Here is a 15,013-nt window from a genome sequence, read left to right as displayed (position 1 = left end):
CATAGTTTTTATTTCGTCTTTTGTTTGCTCGGACGTGACATTTTATGAGCAATTCGACTGGTGTTTCTAGAAAAGCAGATGTTTATTCTACCGGTGCACCTGGTCCGTGCTCCCGGTTTTTACACGACCCCGGATTGCTCATTTACTTTTGTTTCTATGAACGTGTTATTTTGACCATTCATGTTCTTTGTGCAAAGCGACTGTTCTCTTCCCTTAATTGTGTTCTCACTTTTTTGTATATCTCTCTAATTTTCGTTCCATTGCAAGACACTACTAATATAGGATATGGTGAATATGCAAAAGAGACTATTAGCAATCCTACCGGGATGAAAAATGCCAGCTCAAGCATAGAAAAGAGCATATAAACTTTTCCAAAAACTGAAATCCACAACCGTCTTTGTATATCAAGGTAAGTATTCAAATTCGTCTTTGTTATATAGATGCACAATATGATACTATACATGTAAATTCATGTAACGTATTACATGTATTTGTGGATAATTAATACTTTTTAGGTAAATGGTAAGTAATTCACCTCATAGTTTAAATAATGTTTTTTTTTATTGATTTACCCTTAATATTTTTGTATTTTTATTGTTATCGTTTTTTTTTGGGGGGGGGGGGGGGCAGGGTTGGTACTGTTTCAATTAGTTTTTGTTTGTTTGTTTTTATTTCTTTGTAATTTGTTTTGCAGAGTCAGTCATTTATTCTCTCGGAATTGCATGATTTAGCGTATGTTATAGATAAGAAAAATGGGATAACTGAATTGCATTCGAAGATCTGGAAGCACCAATCGCGGAATTGACGGAGTTTACTGGCGTCACAAGGGGCTTGCTCCCACTATCAAATATGCAGCCTGACTATTGTATAAACACCAAAAGGATGATTCCAGCTTTGAGGGTGCCTCGATTCAACTCGCGTTAAAAAACAATAAAATCGAATATATTACTATTTACTGCCCGGAAATTCACATGACAAATTAAGAATCTAATACATGTACAAGGTCTAATTATTTATACTAGATATAGAACATGTGAAAGTTTCATAAAATCCCATTATTATTGTAGGAGAAGTATAGGATAAGTACCCCATGTCCTCATTTTCATAAACGAGGAAGTACATACATTGCTATGCGAAACTTCAAAATTAATTAGAATCAAAATCTGAAATAAAAAGGTCCTAATATTCTATATTAAGCAAAGAGTCTGCGAAAGTTAAATTAAATTTCATTCGGTGATGTAAGAACAGTAACTGATAGGAGATGAGGAACCAACTGTGTAACGGGAGAAAGTACAGGGAAGGAAAGAAAGAAGCTAAGACAGACAACCCTATCGGTATATACATAAGTATATATAAGTTTCAGAGTTCGTATAATTTTACACACCAATTTAAAAAAAAAATAAACGCGTTTTTGTAGCGTCTTTTAACCATAAACACCACTAAATATCTTAAAAACTACCATCAGACATTTTAAAAATTTCCATTGTAGACACAACTATGAAAAGACACTTTTACTCTAATTACTTTAATATCGGAATTCATACGGCGTTGAAATATAAATTAATGTATTGGGTACAAAAAGAAACAAAAAAACTTAATAAAACACATTCAAAACTGAAATGACGAAAAGAAAGATAACAAAGCAACTTAAAAAAAATTAAAACCGTTTGCGTGTCTTTTTTTTCTTTACATGTTGCTTTTTATTTGCATCCTCAGAATGTTTATTATTTGCATCATCTTCATGGTCCTTCTCCATATCTGATTCTTGGCTATCTTCTTTGTGTCGTCTTTGTTTTTCTGCCTCTTGTTTTCGTGTATCTAGAACGTTATCGAAGTTAATTCGTACATTTTTGTCATAAATGAAACCTGTTTTCGTATTTTGCTTCCGCTCTTCATATGTTTGCCATTGTAACTTTTCACAATACATGTAAAGCCTTTCTGCCGTCCAGAGTATATATTCTTGATCGTGCGCATAAACTTCAAAACCTAACCATTTTAGAGCGTTGAAAATGACCGTGTAGCAGTTCCGAGTAACTAAACCGTATGATAGATGATTCTGCTGTATCCACCACACTTTAATCTCTTCTGGATTTTGGTACGTGCCATGAAGAGTGATTTGGCGATCAGCGCTTCGGTTAAGGATTTTACAGTCTTGTTCGTATGTTGAAGTGTGTGTTTTATTATCAGCAAACGGCAGTAGCTGTTAAAAAAAGTGTATTTAAAGGTGCATTACATGTAGCTGCCAAGTTTGCTCAGTTCTTATTCTACTGAATTTTGCTGATTCAAAGAAATAAGTTTGTAGTAATGCAATTGAAGCAATAAATGTAGATACTACTTTTTTATTTATATTTATATTTATTTAGACAAGCCAAGCACATGTAATACATTATAAAATACAGTATACATATACACATAGACATAAACGTACACAAAGTCATTACATGAATAAAAATTAGCATTTATATGTAAACTTGAAACTTGTCAAGGATAGCCCATAAAGCCGTACTTATAAAAAAGGCTTATTTCCAATGGGGCCCTTAAAAAGAAAAGAATACATGAAAAATACTTGAATCTACTCATGAAACATTTCACGTCGGCTAAAATATCAGAAGTTTATGTAAATACAAATTTATTACATTAAAAAGTGACATTTTGTAGTAAAAATAAATAAATTCATTTTCTTTTCTCCTTTTGGCTTCCTCCTTCATAAAGAGTCTGACTTCAGTTATGAAAGAATTTTTGTTTGTTATATTTTTAACAGTAAGTGGTAATTTGTTCCAAGTTTGTAAAGCATGATATGTGAAACTATCTTTACTACATAATTTACCATTAGGTATACTATAATTTTAATTTGAAGCACTCCTTGTATTTCCTTGATTCATTTTGAAATTTTCACACAAATGTTCAGTTGCAGTACCATGGTAATAATAAAAACATGGTAAATTCTAAGTTGGTTCACTCTGTCTGGCACCGAAAGCATATTGACACTGTGAATTTTTTTCAAAATTTATGCTTGTTCTGGGTCCCAGGCTGAGAATAAACCTAACAGCTTTGTTTTGAAAGATTTGCATTTTTTTTGGCTAATCCCGCCCCTAAACTACTGTACCAAGAGGCACATGAATAATCAAAATACCATTGTATCAAAGATGTTGACAGTGTTATTCTTGAATCAAGACATTTAACATTTCTATATAAAAAGTTTAGTCTTCCATTGACTTTAGAAACAATATTTGACACTAATTTTTCAAAGTTCAAATTACTATCAATATAAACTCAGAGATATTTGACAACATCTGTAGCTTTAATTACATGATCATAACATTTAATAGATAAATTTGAGATTGTTTGATTTTTTTATTTGGACCAAATACCACACATTCGGTTTTACCTAAATGTAATGATAATTTATTATTAATCAGCCAGTATGAACACTGCTCTACCACACTTCCTAATGTGTTTGATATTACATTTGGATCTTTATGTGGAAATAAAATTGCACTCTCGTCTGCATATAAAATTAGTTTACATTTGTTATCTATGCTAATTGACATATCGTTCACGTAAGTTAAAAAATAGCAGAGGTCCCAGAATGCTACCCTGAGGTACACCACAAGTTCATTGGTTCAGACATAATATTATTTCCAGACACAAATTTTACTCTTTGCAACAAATATGAATCAAAGCAATCAATTGCTTGTATAACCATAACTTTAAGTTTACTACAAAATATGTTATGGTCGACAGTGCTAAAAGCCTTTTGCAGGTCCAACATTATCATACCAGTGTACTAACCGTTGGCATTGTTTGTTCTCAGATAGTCAAACAAATATATAAGACAAGTATCCGTCGAGTATTTTTGCCTTGAACCAGATTGTAAATTATATAACAAATTATTATCTTGTAAACATTGTATGAGTTGTTTGTAAACACTCTTTTTTAAATTTTTTGATACAATACTTAAAATGCTGACTGTTTTATAATTTCCAACTTCTAGTGGACTATTTTTCATATAGAGAGGTTTTACCCTTGCATATTTCACACTCAGGGAACTACCCCAGACGATATAGATTTGTTTATTATTGATGTAATTGGATACTTTAAAACTCTAGCACCATCCCGTATAAATCTTGCAGGGATTCCGTCTAATCCGGTGCTTTTTGAAGCGTTTAAAGATGAAAGTTCTTTAAAACCGAAATCCTCAGACACTGGTTGTAAAAATAGTTTTTGTTATCTGGATTTCTCCTCTTATAAAAATCTAAAATCTTAACAAGTTCTGATGCAACAGTAGTGAAAAAAAATATTAATGTAGTCAACAATAGTTTTCGAGTAGTGACAAAAGATCGTTTTCCGTTTTAAGAACAAAACTAGACTCTTGACTTTTCCCTTTATATCCTAAGTCTTTTAATTGTTTCCATAACTTTTTTTGGGTCTTGTTTATTTTCTTCAATTTTGGTTGAAAATTATCAGATCTTGCTCTGTTGACCTCTCTTTGAACTTTATTCCTTTTTTGACAATACATCCAAAATATTGTGAAAACAACGTTTTTTTTTCAGAGAAGATCGATAGCTCTGATCTACTTAATTTTCGCCATTACTTCCGAAGATTGGCGACAGGACATTCACCTGGGTTAAAAATACTTTAACCTTGGTAAAAAATATTAAAAACGGATACAGGTGAGCACGTGTCTTGTTTTCATTTCATTTCATCTATTACTTGATTAGTTTTCAAATAAATAATGATCATATTTGAGCAACATAATATCACAATACGTAAATTACAAAAGGATCCTTTTGTTTTTTTTCTTTTATGGCTTGTGTCCGTGTGTCTACCTAGCCGTTGAATTACCACTTTCGCTTTGCAATCAGATTTGTTATTAAAGAAGTGACCCATACAGCACATGCGCGGATTAAGGTCAAAGACACCTATTTTATGTATTAAATGCATTTATATATATATACATATATATATATATATATATATATATAGAAGGGTCTGAAAAATTCCTATCGATGTTAGAACTGTCAAATTTGCGAAGCAAATTTTTGGTCGTTCCCTCCGCGGGACTCGAACTCGTACCGCTGTGACATCAATCGCAACACCGCCTGCACTAAGTCCAGCGCCCTAGACCACTCGGCCAGCTAGGCTATATAAAAATATAGCTTTCGCTGGCCGGGTCATTCCTCCTCGTAGGGAATTTACAGACTCTTATATAACGTCTCAGAATATGACGACTCTATTCTCTACACTGCTCCATCGGATCAAATTGATACAGGGAAGATAACGTAAACTTATAAAAGGGTCTGAAAAATTCCCAACGATGTTAGAACTGTCAAATTTGCGAAGCAAATTTTTGTCGTTCCCTCCGCGGGACTCGAACTCGTACCGCTGTGACATCTATGCACTAAATCCAGCGCCCTAGACCACTCGGCCAGCTAGGCTATTGATCTATGGCAACACCGCCTGCACAAGGTCCGGCGCCCTAGACCACTATTTTATATACCCTAGCCGGCCGAGTGGCCTAGGGCGCTGGACATTGTGCAGGCGGCGTTGCCATAGATGTCACAGCGGTACGAGTTCGAGTCCCGCGGAGGGAACAATCTAAAATTTGCATCGCAAATTTGACAGTTCTAACATCGTTGGGAATTTTTCAGACCTTTCTATACGTTTACATATCTTCCCTGTATCAATTTGATCCGATGGAGCAGTGTAGCGAATAGAGTCGTCACATTCTGAGACGTCATATATATATATATATATATATATATATATATATATATATATATATATATTAAAGGGAGACAAAAACTTGAGTTTTGATAACTCTAAAGCATGTGCAATGTTCGTGTTCCCGCTTAAGGGATTTGTTGATCAGAATATAATTTCAATTCCTATTTATAAATAAAGTATTAACACCTTTTGAATCTGGGTCATTGGCATATGCCACTTTGTAAAACTATGTTAGAATTGTTAAACATCTTCTGTTTTAATACATGAAATGGAATGAGAAAATAGTCCTTATTAAAAAAGCTTTGTTACTTATTTTACATGAATATTTGTACAGAGAACACTGTACATCGAAGTAAAAATAATGCTCTAGCAGTGTACAGTGTACTGGAGCTTCTAAGCAGAGCTTTTTTTGTGGTGCACGTGGTCCACATTTCTACTTAACAGTGCTGTTGTGGTTTCTCATTCATTCATTAGATTCTGTATGTGATTTCATTTTTATATTTTACGAGTTTTATCTGTTTTCTAAATTTATTTTTCCGGGAATGGCTTTTTACGAGTTGAGACGACCTGTGTAAGAACGAAATCACGCGCACTCGTTCTCTTCACCAATGAAATGTTTTAAAAGTGGCAGCGCCATAGACGTATTCAAAGCAATGGGAGAAGACGTCATTATATACTGTGCTTTCTTAGAGAAGAAAGCAAAATATGTTTGTTTACTTAGAAAAAAATAGTTTCTTGTACTCATTGCTGATCATATATCTGCTAATCTTTCACTCGTTAAAGCAATTCTTGGTCTTATTACTTGTTCCGCTAGGCGCCACTCGTGAAAAAAAAATTGCATTTCCCAGATTCGTGAAAGATAACTCAACTAAAATCTTCAATCACGCAAGTACCTATTAGTCTTCTATTCGGGTCATGATTATCATATTCCTTGCTATGATCGTGGTCTCTTTGCTTTAATGTTGAACGAAAGTCTTCATATTAAACGGAAAGGAACAAATTATGAGAGGTGGGTAAAATCAATCAATAAATGCAGGGATGTCATTAGAAGCCAGCAGCCGGCAAAAATCGCCGCCTACTCTTTCAAACGTCGCCGGCTACTTTCGTACCCCACAAAAATAAAATTCATGAAATATTCTTCAAGACCCTCTTTATATAATATACTGACAATATTCATCCACAAATATCAAAGATTGCACTTGAATGACGCATCGGTGTGACTTTAATGTATTGTTCGGTTGCTAAAATAAATAGTCCGCGTTTTTTCCCTGTTTCTAAATATAGACTTTCTTATTTTTACCGAACTAAAAATACTTCGTTTCCGGTCAGCAAAAAGCAACATGTCGGGCCGTAAAAGGTCAAACCCTGTGACACAGGGACAATCATCTATCTGTAGTTTTTTGTCACCAGGGCCAGCTAAGGCCAAAAAGACAGACAGTGACAATGGTAGATATAAATTAACAATCATATTATTGATGATATTTAATATCTTATTTTAATTCGATAAAATACTAGCAAGGTCATTGGGTATGACAAGTGCCATTTTTGTCAAAACAAAATTTTCAACAAGATTGGATCGATTGATGGTTCAAGCGTGTAATGAGAGAAAAGATTGATATGGGAGTGGTTAATTTTGCTAGTTAGCAAAACAATTTAGAAAAAAAAATAATTAAAAGCTCAAATTATTTATAAATACTTTGTTGTCACTTGTCTTAAGTGGAAAAAAGAAGGGTCTATGCAATGGGGAACTTTTCAATAATAAACAATTTGTTCAAAATTTTTAAAAAATATCACATTTTTTAGGCTTAACTAACAGAAACTTGTATAAAAATTGTAATCTTATTATCCTGTACAATGGCCCAGGAGAGCCCTAGAATGCAGGATATTGCACCATTTACCCGGACCCCCTGCCATAATGGGCGGGTTCGCCACCTACTTTATCTAATTAGCCAGCTACTTAAAAACTTAGTGACATCACTGAAATGATGTTAATTGATACAATTGAAAAAAGTTTTATATCAGCGTGTGCGTGATAACATTGTACGGATCTGTAAATTCAGAAATTATTACATTGTTTCAATTATGGCGTATATGCAGCTGAATAAAATCGCAATTATCAAAATTATAGTTATAAAATAAGTTACATAACTAATGTTGCATTTATGTTAAATCTGAAAAATTAAATCGATATATAATTAATGCACGCAATTATTTCCTAATTGACTATATTCACATTAGTATGCTTACAAATGATATCAGATAATTGATCCACACTAAAAAGATGCTTGTTCTGACATGACTTATTCCAAAGGAGATTAATATCTTCCGACATGGGGATAACGGCCAGAAACTTATATAGCTGTTCCCATTAATATCCAGGGATGCATGTCCGCAATGGAAACGGCTTCGATTCCAAATGTATACTATGATACCTTGCTTTTCTGTTTCTCTGAGAACAAAAGTCAGTGTGTAACATTATTGCGTCAGATTTTAAGTAGCAGTCTTTGTAAGAATCATGTTAATTCTGTAAAATGCGATACACACCTAAAAATGATACACATTCTTATTTTTGCTAGAAAGTTGTTTTGCAGGTCTCTCGGATGAAATGTATTATCATTCATTCTAATCTGTCTGCTCATAGGAGATAATCCACATTAAAATTCCAATAATTTTTTATTGTATTTAGGTGTAACTTACAGAGTTATCTCCCTTAATTTTGAATTCTACAGTACATTTTATATGATATATAACTCCTGAAAGCACGGGGTATACGAAAAGCCACATATTAATTCTGCTTTTGTCCCTGGATTACATTCTTTTGATTACCGCTATAACCTTGGTTCCCTTGATTACCTTTTAACACTTCCGTTTATCTTAGATATCTTGTACTGTACAGTGGCGAATTCATGAAAATATCAGCGACTTTATCAATTCTATTTTGTTAATTTCAGTGTTTAAAGAACGTATGAACAAACGAAATTGGTATTGAAAATCAAAAATATTATATTTTACCCCATGGCCGTTCACCAGGATGTTGTTTAAATCTGGACAAAATGTAACGCAATGTCTATTTAAAATTACTTAAAGTGCACTATAGTACCTTAAGGTGTTAATGTCAATATTTTTAAACGGGTAAATGACACATTTTGGCACCTACTCAAGTAGATAAAATTCATTAAAGTTCCAAAGATCATCAAGGTCAAAGATTAGTTTCGATAACCTTAATTGTTTTCGCAGACAAAGTTAAAAAAAATGACATTTTAAATCACACGTATGGCTCAATGATATTGTCTTTATCTTGATTATGTTTGTATTGTTTTGTTTGGTGTTGTTACATTGTTTGTATTGTTTTGTTTGGTGTTGTCACATTGTTTGTATTGTTTTGTTTGGTGTTGTTACATTGTTTGTATTGTTTTGTTTGGTGTTGTTACATTGTTTGTATTGTTTTGTTTGGTGTTGTTACATTGTTTGTATGTGGTAAACTTACCATAGTGTATTATATGTGGGTGATAAATTAATCTGTTTTAGGAGGATATTGAGAAGGAGAATCGGGAAAGGTTTTTAACAGTATATACTTACTTCAATGTTACGGTTAAATCAAAATAAAAAGGTTAGTTCAAATGTTAAAGTGTTTATGAATCAATGTAAAATCAAAGTTAATACTCTACGGTATATATATATAACGTCTCAGAATGTGACGACTCTATTCGCTACACTGCTCCTTCGGATCAAATTGATACAGGAAAGATAACATTAACTTATATAAGGATCTGAAAAATTCCCAACTATGTTAGAACTGTCATATTTGCGATGTCAATTTTTTTTTGGTCGTTCCCTCCGCGGGACTCGAACTCCTGTGACATCTATGGCAACACCGCCTGCACCAAGTCCAGCGCCCTAGACCACTCGACCGGCATAAATCGGAAGTAATAATTTGAAGATTTATTACACGCGCAAAAAAAAAATTGTACAAGGAAACGATGTATCTCCGTGATGATCGAGACATTACACATAACAATAAACAGTGCATTATGATATCTCGTAAGTAAAGTCTATTCTGATATTTTGTGGTTATGTAGTATTTCAAATGATTACGTGTGTATGTACATTTTTTTACAAATCCATTATCTGACGACACAATCAATGCATACGTTCGATATACCCATTAATATCTCCGTATTAAGTTTGTTTTATTTCCTGCGTATTTGTTGTTTTATTTTATATTATTATTAATCTTCCATGTTACCTGCTAATCCAGGACACCGAATAATATAGGGGTTAGTCTACGGAGTTAACCCTTATAGCAAAACCTACCAGTGAGACTGTGCACGTTATCCTATCACTAGATCTCTCGATCGATTGATGATTGAGCAAACAATAACAAAAACAACAAATATCATCACTCGCTTTTTTTGCTTTTTGTTTTATTTTATTTTTATTTTGTTTTTTTCTTCTGTAAACCGATCAATCAGATTATAATTGTTGTCTCTCACTATGTGGCCCAATGGCTCTAATGAACTCAGTTCCGTCCAATACTTGGATGTCGTCAAAGAATATCAGTTACATTAGTTAGTGAAGTGTATAAGAGATTTGAAATCTTTGGAATGTCAAACAAAAAGGTGGATACAAAAATATGTATACTCAAAAGAAAAAAGGTTCTATGCAAATCAAGTTGTCAGCATCAAGGATTGTTTTGGTTTTCCGAAGAACATTTATGTATTACCTATTAACGAAAATAATGCATCAAACTTCGTCAACAAATATTTCAAGTGGAGTATTCTAGGTGTATTCCGGTCGATTTGAGTAGCCACTTATATCCGAACGAATATTAATGAAATGCTCCAACCTATATCCAAAAATGTCGAATATTACTAAATATAATTAAAACTGCCGGTACGATATAAAATAAAAAAGTGTGCAAATACGGGATCTAGCCGTCAAATTCAAATTAGCCGTCCCCATACAATACGTCATACTGGACTGGTTAAAGTCCATATTGGCCTAGTGTATTGGACTAGTTAGTCAATAAATTTACATTAGCGTAAAGATTTTTCGTATTGGCTGATTTATTGGTCCTTCGGCTAGAAATATAAGATTTGGTCTACGCTTCAGTTCAATATGGCTAGCCTCGGGCAATAACTAAGCCAATATGGAAAACCTTACGCAGTAATATTATACTATAAATCTGGTATGAAATAAGAAAAGTTTGAGTGCAAATTATGTGAATTGTCATTCCATGCAATTATTCTCTCCCAGCGTATTACCAAATACAGAAAAGTAACTAAATATTCTCAGAGATCACCAAAAAAATATATAAATCCTTGATATTGTTAGCAGCCCTATATCCGCTATTTCATATTTTATCGGGCGAATCCAAGAAAGGCCGTGCCGGGCTTACGCCGCATAAATGGTCTGAAAAATTCCCAACGATGTTAGAACTGTCAAATTTGCGAAGCAAATTTTTGGTCGTTCCCTCCGCGGGACTCGAACTCGTACCGCTGTGACATCTATGGCAATACCGCCTGCACTAAGTCCAGCGCCCTAGACCACTCGACCAGCTAGGCTATATAAAAATATAGCTTTCGCTGGCCGGGTCATTCCTCCTCGTAGGATTAATCTAGAGCTGTAACTTAGTACACGATGTATGGTAGTACGGGACAGTTCATCTAGGTGTTATTATGTAGGATAGAGGATCAAATTAATGATGCATGTCACAACAAATCAACATTATACAACGTCTCAGAATGGACGTAGCGCAGGCGGTGTTGCCATAGATGTCACAGCGGTACGAGTTCGAGTCCCGCGGAGGGAACGACCAAAAATTTGCATCGCAAATTTGACAGTTCTAACATCGTTGGGAATTTTTCAGACCCTTCTATAAGTTTACGTTATCTTCCCTGTATCAATTTGATCCGATGGAGCAGTGAAGCGAATAGAGTCGTCACATTCTGAGACGTTATATATATATATATATATATATATATATATATATATATATATATATATATATATATATATATATATATATACATAAGCTTTCCAACCTGATTCACATTTTGCATGATTCTTACATGGACTTCTACTTAACTTCGTTTCTTTTTTTATAATTTCTGTAATTTTCAACAAAAGAAAAGATACTGTGAAATTTAGATTCAACACTATCTTAAACCTTTGAAAACGATACTATCATAAAAATCATTGTAGTTAGTTAAATAGTTAATTAATTAGTTAAGTTAATTAGTAGTATTTATTTCATTAAAGAATTCACAAGTGAATGTAAAACTAACACTAGTGTTTCATGTCTCTTTATTCATTTTTTGCACCTGGTCCATTCTCCCAGTTTTTAGTGGCGTCCGAGTTGCTCATTTGCTTTTGTTACTTTGTATATATGATTTTTGTTATTCAATAGAAAATAGGGGGAAAATGTAATAAATGGTTCAATTATCAGTTTGCTGTACACATATTTCATGGAGTTGATTCGCCTTAACAATAAGACGTTAAAAAGTTAAAAAAAAGTATATATCATATCTATTGAAAAACAAAAACAAACATAAACCAAACAAAAACAACCAAACCAAAACAAACAAACAAACAAACAAACAAAACAAAACAAAACAAAACAAAACAGAATACAAAAAAGAAAGAAAAGCAGGAAGACAAATCCAACGCTAATATGTTTCACCACATGTAATAAAATATGATTGAGTACTATTTAGTACTATTTAGCCATACAAGATGACTCATTTTAATGACAATGTTGTTCTCCTTGTATCAAAAACATTTTGCTTCCTTACTTTCCTCGGCAAATATATAAAGATCTATTCCATTGTAGCATTAATTTTCAGCGGTGGTAAAAGTTTCACAGGGTCACGTTTAATATAAAATAACGCAGGATCAAACCATGTCGTGAAGCTAGTGATAAGTCAATGATAACACAAAATATTTCAAAGCTTTTGTTGCCGAATTATTTCTTGTTCAGTAAGACTTAGATTTTAGTGGAGTCCGAGTTGCTTATTTGCTTTTGTTATTGTATGTATGATTTTAGTTACTTTATGTTCTTTGTTGTGTATGTCTGTTTTCCATGTCTGGTCTTTGTCCCTGGATTACATTCTTTTGAATACCGCTTTAACCTTGATTTCCTTAATAACTCCTTAATATAACGGGAATGGAAATGGTGAATTTGTCAAGGAGACAACAAACCCTTCAAGACGAAAAATGTCAGCTCAAGGCCACAGATAAGTCTTCAATGAACAACGAGGACACCTTCAGGCTGCAACAAAACATTATACACAGATACAGCGAAGTGGTTGCCTCTACATACTCCAGTAATATAAGAGTAAACTAAGAGTGAAAACGAAACAATACATACAGAGGCCAGAATTTCCAGACTTGGGACAGGTGCAAACAAATTGCTCAATTTTGCTCAAATCCTTTCCTATGTTTTGTTCCAAATTCATATTCAACATCCACTTATACATAAAAAATATTAATTGATTTTCGAGTGTATTGGTTAATGTAACATCGTAGAAGGACATAACGTGATTCTACATATTTACACATAGATATTTATGATAAATTTAAATGCATAATTATGTTCTTCACTATTCATAGCAAATTAATTAATTTTGCCGAAAGTTTAAACTCTGTTAACATAAGTGTGCCAGATAGCAAACTTTTTGAAAAGTATACATATCAATATGTCATTTGTCGCAATCATGGTAATTTTAATGTAGAAATTGTCTATAAAATGCAGTTATGATGACATGCCGATTTAAGATCAAAACTGTTGAAGAAAAGTTCCCTTTGTTAATTGCTGTAACACCATACCTAACTTTGAACAGGAAAATGTGTAGATTGATACACCTACAGTCTAGAATTCATCTAGGTATTTTTTGTTTTGTTTTATTCGACTGTCAAGATATTAATAAATCTCGGATTTTGTGTTACTTCTGAGATGCATTTTTTGCGAATTTTGCTTTCCCTTTGCTTGACAAAAAACAACGGAATGATCCAGAGATAAACTAATTTTGCATAGGACTACTGATTCATACTCGCACTTTCTCTCGCTGAAAGTCACAAAACGTCACAACATGAACATCAATCAGCAGTTCACAAAACTTAAAGTTTATGATGAAAATAGCAACGAATAATCGACAAATCTATATATTACATAGGATAATCAATTGGTTATCGTGAATAACTAAAGTATGATACGCATTAAGACTAAACTCGTGTGAGGAATAATTTCCGCACACTCTTTAAATCTAGTCCTTTTTTGGCAATCGTAATCATATTTTGGTTCTTCACAATTTTCAATAATTATCCCTCTACCATCCTTTTTGTCAGAATAACATTTTTTACCAAACCTTGATGTTTCTAACTTGGATAAATCGACACCTCGAATAACTCGAGGTTATCGATCAGTCCCCTTGATAGGTCTTTAATGTTAAAGAAAACTGATTGCTTTATTACAAATCATAACCAAAGTTTGTATTAACAACATTTAGCGCGGCTTATGTTATTATTTGTTGACACATTTATTACTTTATTTGTGTATTAGATATAGTGAATATATACCAAAGTGGTTCGTCGCTGTTTCATTTGTCAGATCATAACTTATGGTAGCGATTCAGGCTTTTTCGAGTTGGTAAAGTCAATTATAGGTTAGAAGCATGTTTTTATTAGGTCTTGTATTATGGAGCCTAATTTGTTTTTCGAAAAACACCCACCTAATTGCTCATAAAAGGTGAAGTCCGTGGTAGACGAAAAAGAAAGACAGACACGTTGCGCAAATCGGTTCCATGGTGCAGATGGGTATACCGTATCAATCCATGAGTTTATGATGACGACCATAAAATCTCGATAACTGTAATCTTGGAGCAACATAACCCTGTTCCGGAATCCTAATTGTAGAAAATCTAGCGCGATACAAAAAGTCTGCATAGTTATGGCAAGCTGTGGCATAACGTATGAGTTGTGAAATGAAACTCCAAACGCAGGTGCTGAAGGGATGTTGACACATATGAAAAGAAATTTATCAATAGGGAATGAAAAGTCATTGCGTTTGTTGTATAGTTTGGTCAATAGTTTTTCCTTACTGTCAATCTCAAAGTCAAGGTCAAGAGACGAGGCTGAACTCACAGAGTCTGTCGTATATTATTTTCAAGTTCTTTTGGGTTAGATGTGATGTAAAAAAAATCCCCGAAACTAGGATTTTTGAACGATGAAACTTCTTCGATATGACGGAAATTTAAATCAAAGGATATTGAGGAAAAACGTTTTAACA

The 15,013-nt window shown here is 33.4% G+C and overlaps 1 protein-coding gene across 1 annotated transcript; it reads right to left on the bottom strand.

The window, feature by feature from the left end:
* Positions 1 to 936: 936 nt before the first annotated feature.
* LOC148613224 (uncharacterized) lies at positions 937 to 8,831 on the bottom strand. The gene is made up of 3 exons (XM_088586483.1): positions 8,740 to 8,831; positions 7,975 to 8,176; positions 937 to 2,200 (listed from the first exon to the last, which is right to left on the bottom strand). Exons 1-3 carry the CDS (start codon positions 8,742 to 8,744, stop codon positions 1,658 to 1,660), a joined length of 750 nt encoding a protein of 249 aa, XP_088442609.1. The 5' UTR covers positions 8,745 to 8,831; the 3' UTR covers positions 937 to 1,657.
* Between the last annotated feature and the right edge of the window lie 6,182 nt (positions 8,832 to 15,013).

The sequence above is a fragment of the Perna viridis genome, chromosome 6 (genome assembly GCF_037379345.1).
Source record: "Perna viridis isolate PV_CMFRI_1.1 ecotype Kerala chromosome 6, ASM3737934v1, whole genome shotgun sequence".
Classification (NCBI taxonomy): Eukaryota; Metazoa; Mollusca; class Bivalvia; order Mytilida; family Mytilidae; genus Perna; species Perna viridis.
This window is presented reverse-complemented; position numbering and strand designations above follow the sequence as displayed.

Coding starts and splice junctions, on each gene's coding strand:
- LOC148613224 (XM_088586483.1), bottom strand. Junction 2,201..7,974: donor TCAATTATCTGATATCATTT/GTAAGCATACTA, acceptor TTTTTTTAACAG/CTACTGCCGTTTGCTGATAA.